The following is a 24938-nucleotide window of genomic DNA, read 5'->3' as shown; positions in this document are numbered from 1 at the left end:
GCAGTTTAGCAAGTCAAACCAGTGGAGGCCTTAAATAGTACCCTGGAGAGTGATGTAGCACAGCGGGACCTTGGATACAAGCACATAGTTTACTAGAGCACAGGTAGACACGGTGGTGAAGCAGATATTTTGTATGTTGGCCTTTTTCAAGCAGGTCAATGAGAGTAGAAGTTAGGCTGTTATGCTGCAGTTGCAGAAGATGTTAGTGAAACACACTTGGGGTACAGTATTGTGCACAGTTTTGGTCATTGTGTTATTGGAAATTGGGTGGCGGGGTGGAGGTACACCCCTACCAAAAGAGGTGTAAGGCGCTCCTTCCCTCTGTTAGCCTGCGGATCACCTTTTGGACAAGGAGTAGAACCTGCTTAGCGCCCCCCCCCCGCCCCATTCAGGGTCAAGTGAAGCCATGGGAGCAGGTGGTGGATGGTCATATGAGCAGCCGGTGCAGATCACAACCACTGACACCAGGCAGACAATCTCTGAAGACAAATGAGGATTAGCTTGATCACACCACGGTTAGCATGGATGAGTTGGGCTGAAGGGCCTGTTTCCGTGCTATATTGCTGTATAATTCTAAATGGGGAAGTTGAAGTTGTGGAATATGGGAGCAGTGAGAGAAGGAATAGGGTTGGGAAATTCTTTGGTGGATAAGAGAAGGTCTGAGCTGGGGACACTGGAGATGGAGGCTGCAGACAGTGACAGCATCACAGGGTATCTGTAGGGGGCAGATTGGTAACATAGGGATTAGCACAACACTTGCAAAAACGACACATTTCAATCTTTATCTTTAAATTTAATACAATTTGTGTAGTCAGGCACATCGCATTTACCTAAATCTAAAATAATCCTGCCTTTCATCCAGAATCATCAAGAACTGATTAAGCGGGCAGCACAATTGTGTAATGCTTTACTGCACCAACAATCGGGGTTCAATTCCCAACACTGTCTTTCCAAAGAGAGAGTTGTCAGCACGCTAATATTGGCATTGGAAACGTGGGCTGCCCCCGGCACACCCTCAAACGCAGACAAAGCTTTCCAACATATATTTCGGTGTTCAAGGGTCAAGTACACTCATCTTTAATCTTTGAGGAAAGGGCTACACAAATAGCAAAAGTTATTGTATTTCAGAAGTAACTAACTGCACCTGAGACACTTTGGGATATATTTGAGAGGTAGGAAAATAATTGATATAGAAGTGAGGCCTCACTGTTGGAAGTGTATTTAACATTTTTAGCTTCTAGAACCTATCAACAATAGTTATTCTCATTTAGGCATTTCTCTTTGATACTAATTTTGAAGTAAATTCTCAGCAAAATAAAGGCCTGCTCAGTCAGGAATAAACATTCGAGCAGAGAGCAAGATCCTGATCAGGAAAGTAGAGGGTTAGCGTGACTGAGGGGCAAGAGGCAGGGAGCTGGAGTGATCGCCATTCCACAATAGTTAGTGAGTAAGAGGCAAGATTCAGCAGAGAGGCAACATCTAAACCAGTAGCTCAAAGCTGCCAGAGGTGGAGAGTATTCTCTAAAATTTCACCAAAGAGCAACACAGACATTTTATTCCGACTTAAATAAGGATGAAAAAGGATTAAAATTGAAGACTTCTCTGCATAATATTATTCATCTTAAAGGCAGCTCACTTAGAACGGAATTTCAAAATTATGTCATTACCTTGTAATTAAAAATTAAAAATTTCATCTCTGCAAACAGCTGAGTGACAGCGTTCCCAGACTTAACCTTCTCTATGCCCTCAGTGCCCTTCTTGAGGAAAGGGTTGGTTGCGCCCCACAGCAGTGCCACCAGGATGAGGCAGGAAGCCTCCACTGAAATAGAAAGCACAGGAGTTCTCAGTGACAGCTCACTGACTAATACATCATGTTAGAGAAGGAACCTCTGCACCTACGACTAGACCAGTCCTCTAGAACATGCCTGCTCTGCAGAACAGCAATTCCCAACCTTTTTATGCATGGGCCGTGACCATGAACCAGGAGAGCTGGGAACGACGGCCCGAGAAGAAAGAATATTGTATACAGGTATGTATGGGTGCAATGTAATGTTTCAATGCTACAAACTTGTGCAGCAAGTTAAACTTGCAGGAAATGCATCTTCAGGCCAAGCAAGATGACCAGAAACAGAATAATTCTCAAAACCACACACACACACAAAAGAGAGAATTTGTAGAATGTCTGCGAGATGGCTTTTTAGAACAGCTTGCTGTTGAGCCCACTGGGGATCGGCTGTACTGGATTGGGTACTGTGTAATGAACCGGAGGTGATTGGAGAGATTGAGGTGAAGGAACCCTTAGGAGGCAGTGATCATAACATGATTGAGTTCACTGTGAAATTAGAAAAAGAGAAGCCGAAATCTGATGTGTCGGTGTTTCAGTGGAATAAAGGAAACTACAGTGGCATGAGAGAGGAACTGGCCAAAGTTGACTGGAAAGAGACACTGGCGGGAAAGACGGCAGAGCAGCAGTGGCTGGAGTTTATGCGAGAAATGAGGAATGTGCAAGACAGGTATATTCCAAAAAAGAAGAAATTTTCGAGTGGAAAAAGGATGCAACCGTGGTTGACAAGAGAAGTCAAAGCCAAAGTTAAAGCTAAGGAGAGGGCATACAAGGAAGCAAAAATTAGTGGGAAGACAGAGGATTGGGAAGTTTTTAAAACCTTACAAAAGGAAACCAAGAAGGTCATTAAGAGAGAAAAGATTAACTATGAAAGGAAACTAGCAAATAATATCAAAAAGGATACTAAAAGCTTTTTCAAGTATATAAAGAGTAAAAGACAGGTGAGAGTAGATATAGGACCGATAGAAAATGATACTGGAGAAATTGTAATGGGAGATGAGGAGATGGCAGAGGAACTGAACAAGTATTTTGCATCAGTCTTCACTGAGGAAGACAGCAGGATACCGGACACTCAAGGGTGGCAGGGAAGAGAAGTGTGCGCAGTCACAATTACGACAGAGAAAGTACTCAGGAAGCTGAATAGGCTAAAGGTCGATAAATCTCCTGGACCAGATGGAATGCACCCTTGTGTTCTGAAGGAAGTAGCTGTGGAGATTGCGGAGGCATTAGCGATGATCTTTCAAAAATCGATAGATTCTGGCATGGCTCCGGAAGACTGGAAGATTGCAAATGTCACTCCGCTATTTAAGAAGGGGGCAAGGAAGCAAAAAGGAAATTATAGACCTGTTAGCTTGACGTCGGTGGTTGGGAAGTTGTTGGAGTCGATTATCAAGGATGAGGTTACAGAGTACCTGGAGGCATATGACAAGATAGGCAGAACTCAGCATGGATTCCTTAAAGGAAAATCCTGCCTGACAAACCTATTACAATTTTTTGAAGAAATTACCAGTAGGCTAGACGAGGGAGATGCAGTGGATGTTGTATATTTGGATTTTCAGAAGGCCTTTGACAAGGTGCCACACATGAGGCTGCTTAACAAGATAACAGCCCATGGAATTACAGGAAAGTTACATACGTGGATAGAGCATTGGCTGATTGGCAGGAAACAGAGAGTGGGAATAAAGGGATCCTATTCTGGTTGGCTGCCGGTTACCAGTGGTGTTCCACAGGGATCAGCGTTGGGGCCGCTTCTTTTTACATTGTACATCAACGATTTGGATTATGGAATAGATGGCTTTGTGGCTAAGTTTGCTGACGATACGAAGATAGGTGGAGGGGCCAGTAGTGCTGAGGAAACGGAGAGTCTGCAGAGAGACTTGGATAGATTGGAAGAATGGGCAGAGAAGTACAATGTTGGAAAGTGTATGGTTATGCACTTTGGCAGAAAAAATAAACGGGCAGACTATTATTTAAATGGGGAAAGAATTCAAAGTTCTGAGATGCAAAGGGACTTGGGAATCCTCGTATAGGATTCCCTTAAAGTTAACCTCCAGGTTGAGTCGGTAGTGAAGAAGGCGAATGCAATGTTGGCATTCATTTCTAGAGGAATAGAGTATAGGAGCAGGGATGTGATGTTGAGGCTCTATAAGGCGCTGGTGAGACCTCACTTGGAGTACTGTGGGCAGTTTTGGTCTCCTTATTTAAGAAAGGATGTGCTGACGTTGGAGAGGGTACAGAGAAGATTCACTAGAATGATTCCGGGAATGAGAGGGTTGACATATGAGGAACGTTTGTCCGCTCTTGGACTGTATTCCTTGGAGTTTAGAAGAATGAGGGGAGACCTCATAGAAACATTTCGAATGTTAAAAGGCATGGACAGAGTGGATGTGGCAAAGTTGTTTCCCATGATGGGGGAGTCTAGTACAAGAGGGCATGACTTCAGGATTGAAGGGCGCCCTTTCAGAACAGAAATGCGAAAAAATTTTTTTAGTCAGAGGGTGATGAATCTATGGAATTTGTTGCCACGGGCAGCAGTGGAGGCCAAGTCATTGGGTGTATTTAAGGCAGAGATTGATAGGTATCTGAGTAGCCAGGGCATCAAAGGTTATGGTGAGAAGGCGGGGCAGTGGGACTAAATAGGATAAAATGGATCAGCTCATGATAAAATGGCGAAGCAGACTCGATGGGCCGAATGGCCTACTTCTGCTCCTTTGTCTTATGGTCTTATGGTCTTAAAACGTTAGAGGAACTCAAAGCCTCCACCAGAGTCAGAGGGCAAATTCTTATGAAGAACCATCAATTGTTCCTCTTTCCTCCAATACAGCTTGACCTACTGAGGATTTTCAACAATTTCACTTTTTAACTTCCAGGTTAAAGACATTACATTTGTCATCATCATCATCATTATTATGTGCTGTGTCATATGACATCATCATGTGCTGTGTCGGATGATGTGGGTGCTGATGATCTTTGACCATGATTGTTCTTGGCAAACTTTTCGACGGAAGTGGTTTGCCATTGCCTGCTTCTGGGCAGTGTCTTTACAAGACAGGTGACCCCAGCCATTATCAATACTCTTCAGAGGCTGTCTGCCTGGTGTCAGTGGTCACATAACCAGGACTTGTGATACGCATCAGCTGCTCGTACGACCATCCACCACCTACTCCCATGGCTTCATGTGACCCCGATTGGGGTTTGGGGGGTTAAGCAGGTGCTACACCTTGTCCAAGGGTGACCCGCAGGCTGGCGGAGGGAGGGCACACCTTACACCTCCATTGGTAGAGACACACCTCCACCCTGCCACACATCATCATACCCAGCTTAAATCCTGAAGATAAAACTTCTCTTACAATCCCATATTTTTACATTTCACATATGTTATGACAGAGGAGACTATTTGGCCCATCGTATCTATGCCAGCTATCAGAGAAATCACACCAATCCTATGCCCCTTCTCACTTCCCTGTAACTTTCCGATTTAAGATGACTATTCCATCCTATTCCATTTCATGTCAGCCTGTAAGGAAACAAATCTCAAAGATAAACTATATATATTTTGATAATAAAATATACTGTGAACTTTGACTCTGTTCTACAATCTAAACTAAAGCAAGTGCATCAATTGTTCCACCAGCCACCTCTTTCACAACTTCTGTTGAAGTCCATTATTCTCCCAAGCCTTTTCAATCTGCTTTCAACCTTGGATTTCTCCAAGAAGACCACAACCTTGTCGTAGGGTTTGGAGGCTTGTGTGCCTCAATGACCCGGAGAGCTGTGTTGGCTGGAGTCAGGGTTTTATGCTTTGGCAACACACATAAAAGTTGCTGGTGAACACAGCAGGCCAGGCAGCATCTCTAGGAAGAGGTGCAGTCGACGTTTCGGGCCGAGACCCTTCATCAGGACTTTATGCTTTGGCTCTTGGTAGCGTCACCCATGCCAAACAGGTCAAAGGGTAGAGGACAGACAAGAGTGGCCCACCAATCCTCCAGGTTTGGGGGTTCAGCTCAGGGCTAACAATCCTGACTGGTAAAACAAAATTGTTACAGAAACAGCAATGAAGAATCTTTCTATATCAGAATGTGACATTATTCCTGACTCTCCACAAGGGACTTGTATGACTGACAGTAGTGAAAACCGAGAGGAAGCTACTGACACGATGAAGGAAGCCCTGAACACCGCCAGAGATGGAGGACCTTCATTGCTGTCCTAAACGCCAGCGGTGTAATAGGCAGCAAACTAAAACTCAACCTTGGCTTGATCAGAAATTCAAGCACTACTGGGGTTTTAACAATAGAATGCGATGGATAAAAGAAATCATTTTAATTTACCCAGCAAATAGGCTTTCACATTCACTGAAGAATCATCTTATAAGGCTTAGGGAATGCTTTCTTTTATTAGTCAAGACACTGAGTTCAAAAGTCAAGAGGTCAACTGTATAAAACTCCAGTTAGGCCACATCTGGAGTATTGCATAAGGTTCTGGTCACTCCACTATAGGAAGGATGTTGAGATTTTGGAGAGGGTGCAGAAGAGGTTTACCAGGACGCTTCCTGGTTTAGAGAGCATGTGCTATCACGAGAGGCTGGATAAACTTGGGTTGTCTTCACTGGAGCGCCAGAGGCTGAGGGGAGATCTCAGAATTAGAATCAGGTTTAATATCACTGACATGAGTCCTGAAATTTGTTAACTTAGCAGCAACAGTACAATGCAAGTAAGATTCATGGATTCAATGTCCATTTAGGAATTGAGGTTTACAAGATTATGAGAGGATAGATAGAGTAGACAGGGAGTATCTGTTTTCCAGGGTTGAAATGTATAATAACAGAGGGAATATATTGAAGGTGAGAGGGCACAGGTTCAAAGGGGGATGTGAGGGGTAAGTATTTTACTCAGAGAGTGGTGGATGCCTGGAATGCACTGCCTGGCGTGGTGGTAGAGACAAATATATCAGAGGCTTTTAAGAGACATTTGGAAAGTGTACATTGGCACATGTACATATGGAAGATGGGGTGGTTATGGACATAGTACAGGTAAGTGATATTATTGTTTGGGTTTTTTTTAATTTACTTCTTAGCTGGTCCAGCAGAACATTGTGGGCCGAACAGCCTGTTGTACTCCAACTTCAAAAGTAGTTAGCTGGAGGAATTTTACAGATGGGAATTCAGGTCAGACAGGAAGGATTGTGTTCAACCGGTCGGTGAGAAATCAGAATAGTGAACACCCGCACTGCTGCTCAAGAGGATAAAATGAGACAGACAGACAGACCGGAGACCTTCATAACGGCATCGGGGGAGAGAGGCCGGAGCGGGTTAAGATGGCGTGCCCTCCCCGGCGACCCGCTGTCACTATCCTCTCCCCGGACCGAGGCCTCGCATTCCCGCCCGCCAGCCAGCCCTGTAGGAGCCAACCGTCTCCCCCCACCCCCATCGAGCAGCCGCGGAGTGGTAAAGGGAAAAGGGGTAGACCAGCTCTGACGGGCCGAGCGGCGGCGGACAGGGCGGGGGAAAGAATCCCACTGACACTCACACACAGTCGCCATGGCAGCAGTACCCGCCTCCTGACCCTTCACCTTCGGCGCCACTTCCGGCGGCGTGCGCGGTCTTTCCGGTCACCGTGTGGCGGCGGCGGAGGAGGGAGCGAACCGGCAGCGGCACCATGGTGGGTGGGGACCGGGGACGGAGGGGAATGTATGTGTGCGTGATGGGGGTGAGGACCCTCGCTCGGTCCGCCCTGCCCCAGACCCGGGCTAACGGGCCCTCCGACAGGCCCCCGGCCCCTCGGCGGCGAATGCAACCCTTGGGCTCGGCCTTACCCGCAGCATAGAATCGATGGGCCGAATAACCAAAGCCTCCCTGGATCTTTGGTTCAGTTTATCCAACGTGTTCCTGATGTATAGATAACGATGACTGATGTTGCACACGGGGTAACACAGCCTCTGCGCTTTCAGCCTGGAGTGAATCTTCAGCTCAGCTTTATGAGGCCAGTGTCTATTGAATTAAACTGGAACGGGCTCCTTGTGACTGTGGAATGGATTTTGGGGGCCGAGTCATGTTTCTGACAGCCATGTCAATCCAAACAGTGGCCAGATGAGTCTGAATCCGTGTGACATTGCTTACCAGCTCAATTATTTGAGAGTTTTTGTGGAAACCATTTGAGAAAAGATTAATGCTAGAAGAACAGTAAGGTTCCGAGAACTTGGCTGGTTCATAACAGGTTCACAACATTGTACATTTTCAGTAATTAATATCTCAGCCTGAGTTTTGGTGTGTAGATACATCTATAGCAAAGGAGCTGTAAGGTGCTCCTTCCCTCTACTGGCCTGCTTAGTCTCCATCAGGGTTGCATGAAGCCATGGGAGAAGGTGGTGCATGTCACGAGTCCTGGTTATTAACCACTGACGCTAGTCAGACGATCTCTGAAGCGCATTGATAACGGCTGGGGCCATCCGTCTTATAAAGACACTGCCCAGGAGGCAATGGCAAGCCACTTCTGTAGAAAAATTTGCCGAGAACAATCATGGTCATGGAGAGAACGAATGGATCATCTGTTGAATGTAATCAATTTCCTTTTTCTGTCCTGTGTCAGAAACCCATCCTGTTACAAGGTCATGAAAGATCAATCACACAAATTAAATACAACAGAGAAGGAGACTTGGTGTTCTCCTGTGCGAAAGACACTGTAAGTACACGTGTAATTTCAATGGAATTCTCATTGCCATACTGAACTAAACAGTAATAACTTTGTGAGGTAGTGGTCAAATGTGTAATCTATATGTGATGTTACAATACATAGTTAGGATGCCCAAGATTTTTGCACAATACTGTAGTAATTTTATGTATTGCACTGCACTAAAAAAAAAATGTCATGACATATGTGAGTGATGATAAACCTGCTTCTGATATGGGTCTCTATCGTGGACTGAGAATGGGAAGGGGGCAGAGAGAGAGGAATCATGTTTGGGAAAAGGGGAAGGGAGAGGGGAGGGGAGGAAGCACCAGAGAGACATTCTGTAATGATCAATAAACCAATTGTTTGGAATCAAATACCCTTGCCTGGTGTCTCAGGGCTTGTTGCCACCCCCAGCCCCTGAAACTCCTCCGCCACCTGTCCCACACCCCTCCTGTGACGCTCCACCCTCATCATGCCCAACATTGTTGGCTCCCACCAGATTTACAAACTCACTCTCCGCTCCACATTGACAAATGCAGTACTGTGCAAATATCTTAGCCACCCAAGTTATACATATGTGCGTAAGACGTGCACGGTACCGTACACAAACTGTGAAAGGTGAAATCTGGTTCGTGACAGCACACTGAAGTGTCTTGATTGCTGGATTTAACAGATGAATTTCAGATCAGATGCAGGTTCATTTTATTTACCAGATGTACATCGAAACATACAGCAAAATGCATTGTTTGCATTAAACCAACACAATCCAAGGATGTGCTGGGGGCCGCCCACAAGTGTCACCACACATTTCAGTACGAATAGACTGCCTGCCCGCAATGCTGAGCAGAAAATCAGAAGCAACAGTGACAGCAGAACAAGCCCCGTTCCCCCTGTTCACTGTGCAGACACACCCAGCTCTGAGACACTGGGCAGAGTCATTTGATTCCAAACAATTGGTTTATTGACCATTACAGAATGTCTCTCTGGTGCTTCCTGCTCCCTTCCCCTTTTCCCAACCATGGTCCCCACTTGCTGCCCCCTTCCCACTCTCAGTCCACAGTAGAGGCCCATATCGGAATCAGGTTTTTCAAAGTTTGGAAGAACATTTATGATTAAAGAACGTATAAATTATACACCCTTGAGATTTGCTGGCTTACCAGCAGCCAAAGCGAGAAACCCGAAAGAACCCAATTTAAAAAACATGAAGGCCAGTGCCCAATATGCAGAGAAGAGAGGGGGGAACAAATCATGCAAACAGTGGAACAATATTCCGAACGAAGATGAGTCCTTAGTTCCGAATCACGGAGTAGGCCCGAAGCCTCGATATCTGTCCATCAGGCACAGAACCCAGCAGCCATCAGTCATCGCCTCAGTGCCACGGAGACAGGAGTGAACACTGCGCCAATCCCAACACTGACTTTCCGGTTCATTTGGGCCGGTGTTTAAATTGTCCAAACAGCACATCTTACCTTCCACTAGGACCCAGGCCCAGGCACCACTGCAGCAAGAGGCTCTGAGCCTAAACCATACCACCCGGCCCAAAGCCGGTCTCGGTTCTTCCAAATCGTCTCGGCACTGAGAACGATCCAACCTCGTACCTGGGTCATCCGTACGGACACGGAAACTGCTCTGTCTCAATTTCTCCTCTCTGAATGGCTCACTCCATTCGTGTCGATTCTGCAGCCTGTCAGCACAGTTCATCCCTCGAATTCGCTTCGCCTTTGCTCACTTCTTCATTGTTTGTGGTTAATTTACCACAATTTACCTCAGAAAAGGTGTTACCACTCACATACATCATGAAATTTGTTTGTTTTTGGGGGGAACAGCAGTACAGTGCAATACATAAAATTACTACAGTACTGTGCAAAGGTCTTAGGCACCCTAGCTGTATATATGTGATAACAGGTGTGAAGTGAATATAATTCTTGGGGTTAATGTTGGCAGACCGCGATAGCTTCTTTGCTTTTTGCTCTGGTACAGGTGGTTAACGTCTGGTATTCTTTGAATGGAGAGAGGCTGGGCACTTACAATGGCCACACAGGAGCAGTGTGGTGCGTGGACGTCGACTGTATCCTTCCTGCCATTTATGTTTAGGGTTTGTTCAGCTAATAACACGGATAAATTTAACGAACATACTGTAAATACTTCGTTACCTCAGGGTTACTTTGGGCTGCCCTGAGTTTTGGAAAACACTTGATATGTTTTAGTCACAATGCAGGAGATGGCAATTTTGCCCATCATGTTGTCCCATTTATACGTGTCAGAATTCATGGTAGCGTAGTGGTTAGCACAACACTTTACTGTACAGGTGACCCAGGTTCAATTCCTGCTGCTGCCTGTAGGGAGTTTGTGTGGGTTTCCTCTGGGTGCCCCAGTTTCCTCCCACAGTCCAAAGACGTATCTGCTGGTGGGTTAATTGGTCTTTGTAAATTGTCCTGTGATTAGGCTGGGGTTAAATTGGGAATTGCTGGGCAGTGTGGCTCGAAGGGACGAAAGGGCTTGTTCCGCGCTATATCTCCATAAATTTTTAAAAACTTCTCAGTGGGAACACTGTTCGAAACTTGAAGGTGAACAAATTGTAAAACTGAGTTATTTCCACAGTTATGAGAATTTTACCACTTCCTTCATTTCATAATGTCAGTTTTTCAAACGGGGGCATACCTCCTGTCCTGTGTGTTTACCCAGTAACAGGACTGAAAATCTATTGTGGGTGGAAGAAGCTTTGAGTAGCTTCTAACCTCTGAATCTTGATGCTGGACACCTGCGATTTGTGGGATCCATTTCTCTGAGTGCCATCTTCTACAAAGACTGATGGGCTGGTGCAGTTTTTGTAGAATCATAAAAGGTTATGGATTACTGTAAATAAATATTTTCAATCTAATCCTTCAGGTTTAGAATGGTCATTATAAGAGGAAAACCTGTGGCTTTTTATCAAAAAAATTCAGAAGTTTGGTAAAATAATTTGAAGACATAGGGGAATCTATACAATTTTAGCTACCCAGCAATAGTTCATTATCAATAAGTTGATCAGACATTGAATTGTAACTTTATTGCATTTGCCTGACCATTTTCTCATTACAATGAAATGTCACTGCTCAAGGAAACTGAAAATGCTCCCTGGAGATACTTTGGTTGTTCTGACACTGAGCGTCAGTGTATGTCTGTGTTTAACTTTCAGTTTCCTACCAGGTGATTCTTATTGTCCTTGATCTAATAATCAGGGGATACAAAGCAAGTGTTGACTGGTTCTGCAGATAACTCGTGCAGACTTTGGGACTGTGAAACAGGTGAGAACTTGCATATCTGCATGTTAAAAAGCATTTTTTAGTTCTGTTTGTGATACCAGCTTTCTTAATTTCTTTCCATTCTTTCTAAAGGCATTGTTCTCTAGCAAGAGCTTGTAACCTTTGAGGCTTTGCCAGCTGAACCACTGGTGAAGTGAGAATTGTACCTGTTGATCCAGGATTGAATGCCTGCCCAATCCTTTATCCTATTCCTGCCTTAAACTTTACTGAATGCAAACATCTATCCCAGAATCATACGACCTGAGTTGAACCATCCAAGAAAGCTTGAATCAGGAAATTCCTACTCTGAATTTCAAGAGGAATTAGCAAGGATGTAATGCTAAGATTTTACAAGGCAGTGGTCAGACTGCTCTTGGAGTATTGGGAGCAGTTTTGGGCCCCTTGTGTAAGAAAGGATGTGCTGACATTGGAGAGAGTGCAGAGGACGTTCATGAGAATGAAGGGGTATTTGTTGGTTGTGGGCCTCTACTCGCGGGAGTTTTGAAGGACGGTGGGAGGGAGGGGGGATGGAGTGCATGTGGAGAGGATGTTCTTGTAGTGGGATAGTTGAGGACCAGAGGGCACAGTCTCAGAACAGAGAGATGTCCATTTATAACAGATGAGGAGGAACTCCGCTGTTAGAAGACCATCGAATACTCCCTAGTGTGATGAGGTGGACTCTTGACCTCACAGGTGCAAGAAAAAGTTTGTGAACCCTTTGCATTTACCTGGTTTTCTGAATTAATTACTCATAAAATGTGGTCTGATCTTCATCTAAGTCACAATAATAGACAAACACAAACTGACTAAACTAATAACACACAAACAATTGTACCTTTCATGTCTTCATTGAAGACATTGTTTAATCTTACACAGTCCAGGCTGGAAAAAGTACGTGAATCCTTGTATTTAATAACTGGTTGAACCTCCTTTAGCAATAACCTCCACCAAACATTTCCTGTAGCTGCTGATCCAACTTGCACAATAGCAGAGGAATTTTAGACCATTCCTCTGTACAAAACTGTTTTAGTTCATCAGTATTTCTAGGATACTTGCATGAACACCCTTCTTTAGGTCGTGCAACAACATCTCAATTGGGTTAAAGTCTGGACTCTGGCTTGCCTATTCTAAGACATGAATTTTCTTTTTAAACCATTCTGTTGATTTATTCATGTTTCAGATCGCTGTCTTGTTGAATCATAACTTCTATTAAGTTTCAGGTGATGGATCACTACCCTGACATTCTCCTGTAAAATGCCTTGATGGAATTTTGAATTTGTTGTTCTTTCACTGATTGCAAGCTGTCCAGGCCCTGAGGCAGCAACGCAGCCCCAAACCATGATACTCCATCCACCCTGCTTCACAATTGGGATGAGGTTTTGGTCTTGGTGGGCAGTGCCCTTTTTCTTCCAAACATAGCAGTGTGCATTTCTGCCAAAAAGTTCAACATTTGTCTCATCTGTCCACAGAGCATTGTCCCAGGAGCGTTGTGGCTCATCCAGGTTCACAACTTGAGACATGCAGCAATGTTTTTGTTTGGTGAACAGTGGTTTCCTCTTTGGTGTCCTTCCATGAACACCTTTCTTTTTCAGGGTTTTTCTTATAGTGGACACATGAACAGAGACTTTAGCAAGTTCTAGAGATTTCTGCAGGTCTTCTGCTGTTACCCTTGGGTTCTCTTTCACCTCCTTCAACATTGCATGTTTTGCTCTGGGTGGCAACAGTACTGAATTTCCTCCATTTGTAGCCTATTTCTATTCTTACTGTGGACTGATGAACACTCAAGTCTTTAGAAATGATTTTGTAGCCTTTTCCAGCTTCGTGCATCTCTACAGTTCTTTTTCCAAGGTCCTCTGAAAGTTATTTTGATCGAAGCATGGTGCACATAAACAGATCTTTCTTGAGACAAGCAGTAACCTGACTTTGTGTGTCTTTTTATTATCAGGCAGGGCCCCTCTACAACCCACACCCCCAATCTCATCTCATTGCTTTTGTAGAAGGCATTACCACAGAGATTCAGATACTTTTTTGAACCTAGACTGTGATTGTTTAAATGGTGCACTCAGTATTGATGAGAAGTACAGTTGTTTGTGTTATTAGTTTAGGCAGATTGTGTTTGCCAATTATTGTGATTTAGATGAAGATCAGACCACATTTTATGTGTAATTAATGCAGAAAACCAGATAATTGCAAAGGGTTCACAAACTTTTCCTTGCAACTGTACATGTTGATTGTAATTTACAGTTTTTGTTTTTATTACAATGTACTGCTGCTGCATAACAAATTTCTCAGCGTTTGCCCGTGATAATAAATCTGTGCAAAACAAACATTAGAATCTGTTAAAATTTCTCTTTCATGTATATTCTTGTCTCGTTATTTGCAGTGCTGTTTGTCCTTATTCATATTCAATTGCTTTTGTTATTAGGAAAGCAACTCGCTTTGTTTAAAACCAGTTCTGCTGTCCGAACGGGTGGATTTGACTTCAGTGGCAACATCATCATGTTCTCAACAGACAAGCAGATGGGCTACAATTGTTACGTCAGTTTCTTTGACATCCGAGATCCTGCTCAAATAAGTAAGCAAGGTTCATTGTAATAGGATTTTTTTTTTTTTAAATCCTCATTGCTGAGATGGTTGCCTTAAAAGTATTTTAAAAAGCTGGGTGACTGTCAAATATTTAAAATCTGTTTGATTGATTAGAAGGGTTTTTTATATCATTCATTTTGAAAGGACTAGAATATAAAAACAAGAATGTAACCTTGAGGCTTTATAGATCTCTGGTGAGGCTTCACTTGGAGTGCGTGAGCAGTTTTAGACTCTTTTCCTTTGAAAGGATGTGCTGAAACTGGTGAGGGTTCAAAGGAGGTTTGTGAAAATGATTCCGGGATTGAAGAGCGTTTGATGACTGGGCCTAGATTCATTAGAACTCAGAAGAATGAGGGGTGACCTCACTGAAACCTATTGAATGGAGAAAGGCCTGGATAGAGTGAATGTGGAGAGGATGTTTCCTATGGTGGGGGTGTCTTAAGACCAGAGGACACAGCCTGAAAATGGAGGTGCATCCTTTTAGAACTGAGATGAGGAGGAATTTCTTTAGCTAGAGTGCGGTGAATCTGGAATTTGTTGCCACAGGCAGCTGTGGAGGCCAAGTCTTTATGAATATTTGAGGCAGAGGTTGATGATCCTTGATGGGTCAGGGCATGAAGCAGTATGGGAAGAAGGCAGCTGACTGGTGCGGAGGGATAGTACATCAGTCACGATGAGCAAACTCAATGGGCCAAATAACCTGTTTCTGCTCCTATATCTTGTAGTCTTGGTTCCCGTCCTGTGGTCCATGGACTCCTTGCTTAATGGTATTGGTCCATGACATAAGAAAGGGTGGGAACCCCTGGATTAGGACAACTCGTCTGAGTAAAATAGTGGTAGTTGGCAGGGAACGGCTTTGAGTTGGTGCATTAATTGATGCCTCCTGTATTCATTTCCAACATATAGAACGTATAGATAACAACTGACAGCTTCAGCGTCCACATTTCCTAAATGGAAAGATTCTGTGATGTTCCCGTAGAAAGCAGTTGAATCTCATATGCTTTTACATTTGGTGTTACACCTCAGGTTTTATAATTCAAAGTAAAGAATCCATAATTAACAGTCACTTATTTTAATGCTCTGCTAATTAAAATGAATTGTCAGTTGGAAGTGTCTAGTTGCTTGATTTGATGAAGTTGTCTTGTTGGTCTAACTTGTAAATTCATGAGTGCTCACAAGGCCAGCGTTTTTGCCTGTGTTGTCACCTGTCAGGTCACGTCTGGTGTGATGGCTGGTCTCCGAGCTCAAGCCCATGCCAGACTCTGGGGAGTGCTTGACCATCAGAGATGCAGTCATTCGAACAGGATATTAAAGCAAGGAAATGCCTGTCTTTTTGCAAGTACCTACAAGCGTTTGTGGCACTTTTTGTAATAGGTAGTGGAATTATCCCTGGCATCTTAGTTAATCAGTCCTGAATATTATTTTGTTTCCTATCATGTTGGCTGTCTTTGCAGTTTGCATTGTATATGTCGATTGCTGTATTACCTATACTGCTGTCTGGACTTTGATTACTTGGCTGTATTCAGCTACAGTTTCTCTGCACATGCAAAGCATTGTGGAGCTGTAAGCTAGTCTGGAACGTTTACCTTATTGTTAATGTCCTGTTAAACTTTAGGTAATAATGAACCGTACATGAAGGTCTCGGCCAATGAATCGAAGATCACAAGTGCTGTTTGGGGACCTCTCGGAGAATTTGTCATTGCAGGGCACGAGAACGGTGAATTGGTGCAGTTCAGTGCTAAGGTACAAATAAACTAATGATTCAAAGTTCAAAGTAAGTTTTATTATCAAAGTACATATATATCACCATATACAACCCTGACATTTATTTACCTGGGGGCACACTCTGCAAATCTACAGAACAGTAACAGTAACAGGATCAATGAAAGATCAACCAGAGTGCAGAAGACAAGAAACTGCAAGTGCAAATATAAATAAATTGCAATAAATGATGAGAACATGAGATAAAGAGTCCTTAAAGTGATATCATTTTCTGTGGGATTGGGCAAGTGGATGTAGTTATCCACTTTTATTCAAGAGCCTGTTGGTTGAGGGGTAATAACTGTTCTCGAAACTGGTGGTGTGATTTCTGAGGCACCTGTGCCTACCTGATGGCAGCAGTGAGAAAAGAGCATGTCCTGGGTGCTGAGGATCTCTGATGATGGATGCTGCTTTCCTATGACGGTGTTTTGTGTAGATGTGCTCAGTGGTTGGGGGGGGGGAGGGCTTTTCCTGTGACGAGCTGGGCTGTATTTACTACATTTTGTAGCATTTTCCGTTCAAGGGCATTGATGTTTCCATACCAGGCTGTGATGCAGCCACTCAATAGATTCGACACTACACATCTGTAGAAGTTTGTCGAAGTTTTAGATGTCATGCTGAATCTCTGCAGACTCCCAAGGAAGCAGAGACTAATGACTGTCAGCATCTAGCGAGAGCATTTTCTGCAACTCACTTCATGGGCAGTGATCAACACCTTATAATGGAAAAGTTCAAAGTAGGGGCGAGAGGACCTAGTTGACCCCACCATTTAATATGGCAGTTCCTGCACTCAACTCCTGTTCTGTACCAAATCCCCATCTTTCCACCACCTTAACAGGGATAGAGTTCCTTTTGTCCCTATTGACCACCCATGAACCTCTGTATCCAGCACATCATTCTCCACGACTTTTGCCATGTTCAATGGGATCCTACCGCCAAACCATCATCTTTACCTTTCTCTCACTTGGCTTTTCCACAGGGATCAGTCTTTATCTCCGTAAGTATCTAAATTGACCTTCTGATCTAGCCCCAGGAGATTATAGTAGCATTGCACTTAATTGAGAAGTGAATAATAAGCATTAGAATAAAAAAGACCCAGAAACTAGAATTATATATTTGTACAACGTAGAAACAGGCCATTCAGACCATTGTGTCGGCATTATTCTCTGTCCTTATCTAATCCCACATGTCTAAAGTTCATGTTACTGTCTTTTAGTATTTTGGTTGTAATTAACATTTCATTTAATTTTTTGTGACTTGTGACAGTCTGGGGAAGTAATTTCTAAAGCAAAAGAGCACACCAAGCAAATTAATGACATCCAGACGTCGTTGGACCTAACCATGTTTATCACTGCTTCGAAGGATAATACTGCTAAGGTAAGCAATGTGTAACACTTTACTCCAGACATTACCACTGGAGTAAGCTAAACTGTAAATTCAACTGGATTTAAACCACTCCGCTCCAACTGAAATGTGTGCAGAAGAGTGTTGGAAACCACTTTTTTAATACTTTTTATAAAATTTGTACTTCTACTAAAGTTGTATTTTAGTCACGTACCTTTTAACAAGCTCATATTTTTCAGTGTGTGGTGGTTCATCCCCACTTACTAGCAGAAAATGGTATAGCCATTAGTTTAACGGTTTATCACCTAATTTTTTATTGGCTAAATATTAACATATTGCCCATGTGATGTAATTGTGTAACAATTGGTTTGTTTATTCTTATCTAAGGGATTTTTGTTATCTGGATTATAAAAAGTGATGGATTTTTCAGAGGCACTATCTTTGCCGCTTTTACTCTTCTTTTACCTTCCCCTCCTTTGTTGTTCATCCATCTTAGCTCCTTATTTAGTTTGACCGTAAGGTATAAGGAGCAGAATTAGGCCATTTTGGTCCATCGTGTCTCTTCCACCATTTCATCATGACTGATCCAATTTTTTTCTCAGTCCCAATCTCCTACCTTTTCCCCATATCCCTTCATACCCGGACGAATCAAGAGTCTATCAGACACTCTGTCTTATAGACATAAAGACTTGGCCTCCACGGCTGCTTGTGGCAAAGAATTCTACGGATTCCCCACTCTCTGGCTAAAGAAATTCTTCAACTCTGTTCTAAGCAGATGCCCCTCTATTCCAAGACTGTGTCCTCTGATCTTAGACTTTCCCACCAGAGGAAACATCCTCTCCACATCCACCCTATCAAGGCTTTTCACCATCCGATGGGTTTCTATGAGGTTACCCCTCATTCTTCTGAATTCTAGTGAATACAGGCCCAGAGCCATCAACCGCTCTTCATATGACAAGCCGTTCAAACCTGGAATCACTTCTGTGAATCTCCTTTGAACCCTCTTCAATGTCAGCACATCCTTCCTAAGATGAGGGGCCAGAACTGCTCACAGTACTCCAAGTGAGGCCTCACCAGTGCTTTAGTATTTGTATGTTTGTTTGTACTCTAAAATAAATGATTGTTAAAGAATTGAGACTGCTCCCCATTCTTGATTCCTGGAAGAATCCTAAGGATCAGCAAATAAACAGATCAAATGGTGAAAATAATTTTGTTCTGTAACATCACATTTTGTAGGATTCTTTTTAAAGCAGAATTAGGCCAATTGGCCGATCAAATCTACTCAGATTCAATTTGTTCTTTAATGAGGAGAATTTAACTGGCTGTGGTCATATCTTGTTGAGCTGCTGGTGAGCCTGGCCAGCTGTGACAAAGCATCTGCTTTTCCGCGTCATGGGAAACATTGGCTGAACCTTGGCGCCTGTCGTGAGGGCAGGACCACATCATTTGGCCTTTGCACGTAGGTTTGACTGGTAAAAACAGAAGCCTTTCTGCTCTTAGCCATGGATTTTCTCTATTACAGCTGTTCGATTCCGCGAGTTTGGAGCACTTGAAAACGTTCAGGACTGAGCGACCTGTGAATTCTGCTGCTATTTCACCTTCTGTGGAGCATGTAAGTTGATTGTATTATGTCCAACAGCATTTTTGATCCTTAAAGCGATGTTAGCTTCTTGGGTTTGTGCTTTAAATCATTATCTATAAAATACTTCACTCTTCCTTGCTCATTATATCTTTGGAGAGGAGAAACAAAGGCTAATCCAAACGGTAACAGGTTGGGCAGCAAACCAGAGCACTGCTTAGATAATTCTGGTCATGCTGCAGAGTTGTAATTAACCACTCGTATCCATACATAACTAAGATTGTACATGTGGACCATGAAGGAGGTGGCTTATTGAGCACAATTCGTTTTGGTTGTTTCATAATTCAGAGTCATAGAAAAGTACAGCACAGAGACGGGCCCTTCAGCCCAGTCTGTGCTGGACTATTTAAACTGCATACTCACATTGACCTGTGCCGGGACCATAGCCCTCCATACCCTCCCGCCCACATATCTATTCAAACTTCTCTTAAACGTTGAAATGGAACTCACATGCACCACTTGTGCTGGCAGCTCATTCCACACTCACCACCCTCTGAGTGAAGAAGTTCCCCCTCATGTTCCCCTTAAACTTTTCACCTTTCACCTTTAACCCATTCACCTAACCTCTGGAAAAAGCCTGCTTTCATTTACCCCATCTATACCCCTCTTAATTTTGTATACCTCTATCAAATGGTTTAATGTCATTTCCAGTACACAAGTGGACTGTTTTTGCAAAATGGACTACTTGGAATAACCTGCCCATCATCTGTCATCTCTCTCAGTCCACCAATCAGCTCGGACTCCTGTCTCACCACTCTCCCTCTCTCATACTGGCTGTCTCCCCTCTGCATTTTAAGTTTAGGTACAGGATTTCAACTTGAAATCTCAACAATTCTGCACCCTCCTCTCTACCCCTCACTGATGCCATTCGACCCGCTGAGTTCCTCAGCAGATTGTTGCTTCAGATTCCAGCGTCTGTGGTCTCTGGTGTCTCCATTTTGATCATGAACACACTTTTGTTCTGATGAAGGGTCTCAGACCAAGACATCGACTTTTTACTGTTCTCTAAAGATGGAGCCTGTCGTGCTGAGTTCCTCCAGCATTTTGAGTGTTGCACCCTGGATTTCCAGCATCTGCAGAACCTCTTGCGTTTGTCACATTCTTCCTGTTTACACTGTTGGTGTCATTTTGTGACACAAAGCACTGATGGTGACAAAGTAAAACATCTTAACAAGATCTGTGTGACCAAAACAGGATATGGTGATGCCTGAGAAATAGCATTCTGTAATTGACCATATCCAATGCTGAGCTGGGTAGTGTTGATGCTAAAATAGATTTTCTGTGCAGCTCACAGTGAGCTGTGAAGGCTGGTTTTTGGTGTTATCACTAAAAATTGGATCATATTTTGCATCTGATTTAAAAATAAATCTTATTTCATATACAGGCCTTAATCGTGTCTCAGGATTTCAGGATCTGCTGACATGTGTTGTGAAATGTATTGTTTTCTGACAGCAATATGGTACAAGACATAAAAGCTATAAATTACAAAAACTGCGAAAGACGAATAGTGAGGTAGTGTTCGAGGGTTCGTTCAGAAACCTGATGACGGAGGGGCAGAAGCTGTTCCTAAAATGTTGACTGTGTGTCTTCAAGCTCCTGTACCCTCTCCCCAATGATAGTAATAAGAAGAAGGCATGTCCCGGATGAAGACCCTGAGCGATGGAGGCCACTGCCTTGAGGCACCACCTCATGAAGATACACTCAGTGGAGAGAAGATGTCCTGTGGTGGGGAGGATTATGCCCATGATGAATTTGAAAACTGAATTCGGCAGAATCTTTGCCCACATAATTCATCTCCAGTTATTGCTGATATTTTTTTTACCCTGTGTTTGGGAGTGTTTTTTCCTGCTCCAAAATGTATTTCACAGTATGTTTTATGTGACCAGTGAATGGGATCGCACTATATTTGTTCACCCTTTAGATCACTGTGTGATTAATGCTCTAACAGCAGATTTGTTTTGCTAGGTGGTCCTTGGTGGTGGTCAGGAAGCCATGGACGTAACAACCACCTCTACCAGAATTGGGAAGTTTGAAGCTCGGTATGTAACAATGATGTTGCTAATTGCACATTTTCCAAGTTTAATCTGCACTTGTTTGCAAAGGTTTCTGTCCATTCTTTCAGCAGTGGAATACTGAAGGGAGACTTCATGTGATTCAGCCTTGTGTGGTATTGGAATTGTTTTATTATTGTCACATGTACCAAGATACAGTTGAAAGCTTGTTCATACAGATCAAATCATTACACAGTGCATCCAGGTGCAATACGGTAAAACAATAATGCAGAATACAGTGTAAAAGCTACTGGCAGAGTGCAGTGCAGATAAATGATCATAATGAGATTATAGATTGTGAGGTCAAGACGCCATTTTGTCTCATGCGAAGTTTGTTCAGGAGTCTGATGACTGAGGTAGGAGCTGTCCTTGAGCTTGATGATGCGTGCCCGATGGGAGAATGGAGAGGAGAGAATGTCCAGGGTAGATAGGGTCCTTGATTGTATTGACTGCTTTTCTGAGGCAGCGGGAAGTCAATAGAAGGGAGGTTGACCCTGTGATGTGCTGAGTTGTGTCCATAACTTTGCAGTTCCTTGTTGTCCCATGCAGACATGCTGAATTTTTTTTTAGCCTCTTGAGGAGGTAAGGTGTGGGTGAGCTTTCTTGGTCATGACATCTCTGTGATTGGACCAGGACAGCTGTCGGTGATGTTGACACCTAGGATCTCGTTCATCATTCACACTTTTTGTTGGACTGCCCTTCATTGAAAACGGCTTTGGAACCCTGAGTATCTGAGGTTCACTTTCGGAGACACCATTGCTCCATCAGCAAAAAGCAGCATTTCCTAGTGGCCAACCATTTAAATTCCCATCCCTATTCCCATTCTGACATGTCGGTCCGTGGCCGCCTCTTCTGTCATGATAAGGCCACTCTCAGGTTGGAGGATCAACACTTCATATTCCATCTAGGTAGCCTCCAACCTGATGGCATGAACATCAATTTCACCAACTTACAGTAGTATTTTTTTTCTCTCCTCATTCCTTCCTCTTCAATTCCCCACTCGGACCTGCTGAGTTCCTCTGGCATGTGGTGCATGTTGATTTGATGACTCTGTCCTGATTTCAGAGATGATGCCCAGTGGTAACAGTAAAAGGATTCTGTCCTGCTGTTCATTCTTACAATTAAACAGTAAATTCCTTCCTTTTCAGATTTTTCCATTTGTCGTTTGAAGAGGAGTTTGGCAGGGTGAAAGGTCACTTTGGCCCAATCAACAGCGTCGCTTTCCATCCAGATGGGAAAAGGTATGTAGGTGCAATAACATGAAATGCAGTTTGTCAGTAAATGTTTCAGTTCCATTGTTTACAGACAGATTATAGCACACTTCAACTGTGCTTGTGTTTAATACAGTGCTATCTTCAGGCTTCTGTTTCTGACTCTGATGTAGGCAGTTTGTATTTAGTTGACTGGTAATCTTGCTGCATAAATTATAGGAATTAGTCTACACAATCGATGAAAGAAAAGCCCCTTTTCCTTTTGAATTTAGCTTTTGATCAGAAGCTGGCTCGCCTTGATCAGGGATGAGGTACCTACTGTGCCTCTCCTCTGCCTGAACTTGCCTGCAGCAGCAGTTTGGTCTGTAGGAGAGGGTCCTGACTGGTGAGAACCTGCACCTTCAGACTGATGTGGCAGCCTGTAAGACCACCACTTCCGAAACTACCAACAGATTCATGTCAGTGAATCCCTCTTACATTTGTAATGTTGAAAGTTATTAAAAATATTCTCTTGGCTATATTAAAAGATTAAATAAGTTTAAATAAGACCATAATAGGATAAACTAGCCCATTTTGGCCCTTCAGATCTGCCCTGCCATTCCATCATGACTGATTTATTATCCCCCTCAACCCCATTCACCTGCCTTCTCCGGTAACCTTTGACACCCTGACTAATCAAGAACTTCCGCTTTAGATATACCCAATGACTTGTCCTTCACAGCCATCCGTGGCAATAAATTCCACAGATTCACCACTCTCTGGCTCAGGAGATCCCTCCTCACCTCTGTTCTAAAGTCACACCTATTCTGAGGCTGTGCCCTCTGATCCTTGACTCCCACTGTTGGAAACGCCCTCTCGACATCCACTGTATCCAGACCTTTCAATATTAAAACAACACACACAAAATGCTGGAGGAACTCAACAGGCCAGGCAGCATCTATGGAAAAGAGTACAGTCGACATTTCAGGCCGAAACCCTTTAGCAGGAGTGAATATATACGATAGGTTTCAATGAAATCCCTCCTCATTCTTCTAAACTCCCAGCAAGTACAGGCCCAAAGTCATCAAACACTCCCTATATTTAAAGACTTTATTTCCCAAGATCATTCTCATAAACCTCCTCTGGACCCTCTCTAATGCCTGCACATCCTTTAAAATCAATTTTAAAAGTGTTTTTATTGTTTATTCCTTTCCAAAGGGGCAACCTGATTGAGTTTTGCTTATTTCCCTCACTGTACTAGTTACTGACCTTCTGTGGGCTGAACCAGCTGCTCTAGAACTCCAAGTTATGACCAGTACCACCAGAAATGTGGTCTGTCCGAGTTCAGGCAAATGAGTCTCAGCACTGTTTTGGATAGTCATCTGCCCGTCCCTGTACAAAGGAGAGTAGACAGTGAGAGACCACATGCTGTGTAACTGTAGCTCACAGACGTTTGGCCTCCAACTGCAGACCTCGCCCCAAAGACATGCTGAAGGTAGAACTGCTTATTGGCGAGTCCTGGAGTGAAGTCCGAAGTTGAGACCGGATGTCAACATTTTCAATGTTTAAGAGATGTTGAGTAGGTACATGGACGGTAGGGCAGTGGTTCAGGTGCAGGTCGCTAGGACGCGGCAATTTAAGTGGTTCAACATGGATTGGATGGGCCAAAGGGCCTACCTGTGCTGTACTGTTCTCTGACTGTGTCTGAGAGTCCAGGGGCCAAGGACTGGTGTCCCTGAGGTTGGAAAGTTGGCGGCCTTTGTCTGTCTGAGTGGATGGGTGGTGAAGGGATTTGTTTCAATGTTGTTTTGTGTTGTTCTGCTGGGCATTATAGATATGCTATGTTGATGCAGGCGCTTGCAGGCTGCTCCCAGCACATCCTCGGGTGTGTTGGTTGTATATCTGCTGTATGTCTTGTACACATGATAAATTGTTCTGAATGTGTGAGGTAACGTTCTGTTAGAAAATTGTCACAGTGTGAAGAATGGGGTGGAGAGCGTGAAACCTAACTCAGTCCACGCTGTGGGGTGGTCTGGTATGCTGCAGAGCCTGTTTTAACAGTGCTTTCTCTTGTTTACAGCTACAGCAGTGGAGGAGAAGATGGTTACGTGAGAATCCATCACTTTGACCCACAGTACTTTGAATTTGAGATGGAATTTTAAGATGTGAAGGAAAGCGTTGCTTCTGAATTGTAACGGAGGGTTTATTTTGTTAAATAAATACTGAAGAATGTTGGCCGCGTTTATGATTTTATTTCATTTATCCAATTCCTCTACTTTACCAAGAGAACATGACTTAGTTTAACTGCAACTTTGCACAAAGACTTAAGTGGAAGAGCTTGCTATCACTTTGCAGACCAGTTTGCCAAAGTCACTATTGATTGATGTTCCTTGATGGAGTTACATTGTTTATTTATGAGTTGTTATCTTATAAATTGTGTTCCAATTTCATCCAGGGGAATAAAGGATTGTGTCACAAATACCCCAAAATAAAGATTTGGTATTTTGAGTTTCTAAATTGGTTGTGGTTATTTTTAATGCTTTGTGCTGGATTTTGTTGAAATGATCAGCTA

At 43.4% G+C, this 24938-nt stretch overlaps 2 protein-coding genes across 2 annotated transcripts in view; one reads left to right on the top strand and one right to left on the bottom strand.

Moving 5' to 3' along the window:
* The window catches only part of tmem234 (transmembrane protein 234), a 23619-nt gene extending 16158 nt beyond the window's left edge, over positions 1-7461 (bottom strand). Inside the window, exons 1-2 of the mRNA XM_063034857.1 lie at positions 7369-7461; positions 1668-1819 (exon numbers count right to left, since the gene is read on the bottom strand). Coding sequence (XP_062890927.1) covers positions 1668-1819; positions 7369-7381 — 165 coding nt within the window. The 5' untranslated portion in view covers positions 7382-7461. The remainder of the gene's footprint in view (positions 1-1667; positions 1820-7368) is intronic.
* eif3i (eukaryotic translation initiation factor 3, subunit I) lies at positions 7392-24598 on the top strand. The gene is made up of 11 exons (XM_063034856.1): positions 7392-7500; positions 8428-8520; positions 10492-10579; positions 11733-11798; positions 14221-14370; positions 15997-16124; positions 17409-17519; positions 19009-19098; positions 21091-21164; positions 22325-22417; positions 24447-24598. Exons 1-11 carry the CDS (start codon positions 7498-7500, stop codon positions 24526-24528), a joined length of 978 nt encoding a protein of 325 aa, XP_062890926.1. The 5' UTR covers positions 7392-7497; the 3' UTR covers positions 24529-24598.
* The last annotated feature ends 340 nt before the right edge of the window (positions 24599-24938 follow it).

The sequence above is a fragment of the Mobula hypostoma genome, chromosome 28, assembly GCF_963921235.1.
Source record: "Mobula hypostoma chromosome 28, sMobHyp1.1, whole genome shotgun sequence".
NCBI lineage: Eukaryota > Metazoa > Chordata > Chondrichthyes > Myliobatiformes > Myliobatidae > Mobula > Mobula hypostoma.
The sequence above is the reverse complement of the archived record's forward strand: the minus strand, read 5'-3'. Positions and strand labels throughout refer to the sequence as shown.

Bases quoted from the DNA above. Each gene is read 5' to 3' on its own strand.
- eif3i (XM_063034856.1), top strand. The intron at 14,371-15,996 runs GTAAGCAAGGTT...GTTAAACTTTAG, and splicing joins CCGAGATCCTGCTCAAATAA to GTAATAATGAACCGTACATG. The intron at 17,520-19,008 runs GTAAGCAATGTG...TCTCTATTACAG, and splicing joins CGAAGGATAATACTGCTAAG to CTGTTCGATTCCGCGAGTTT.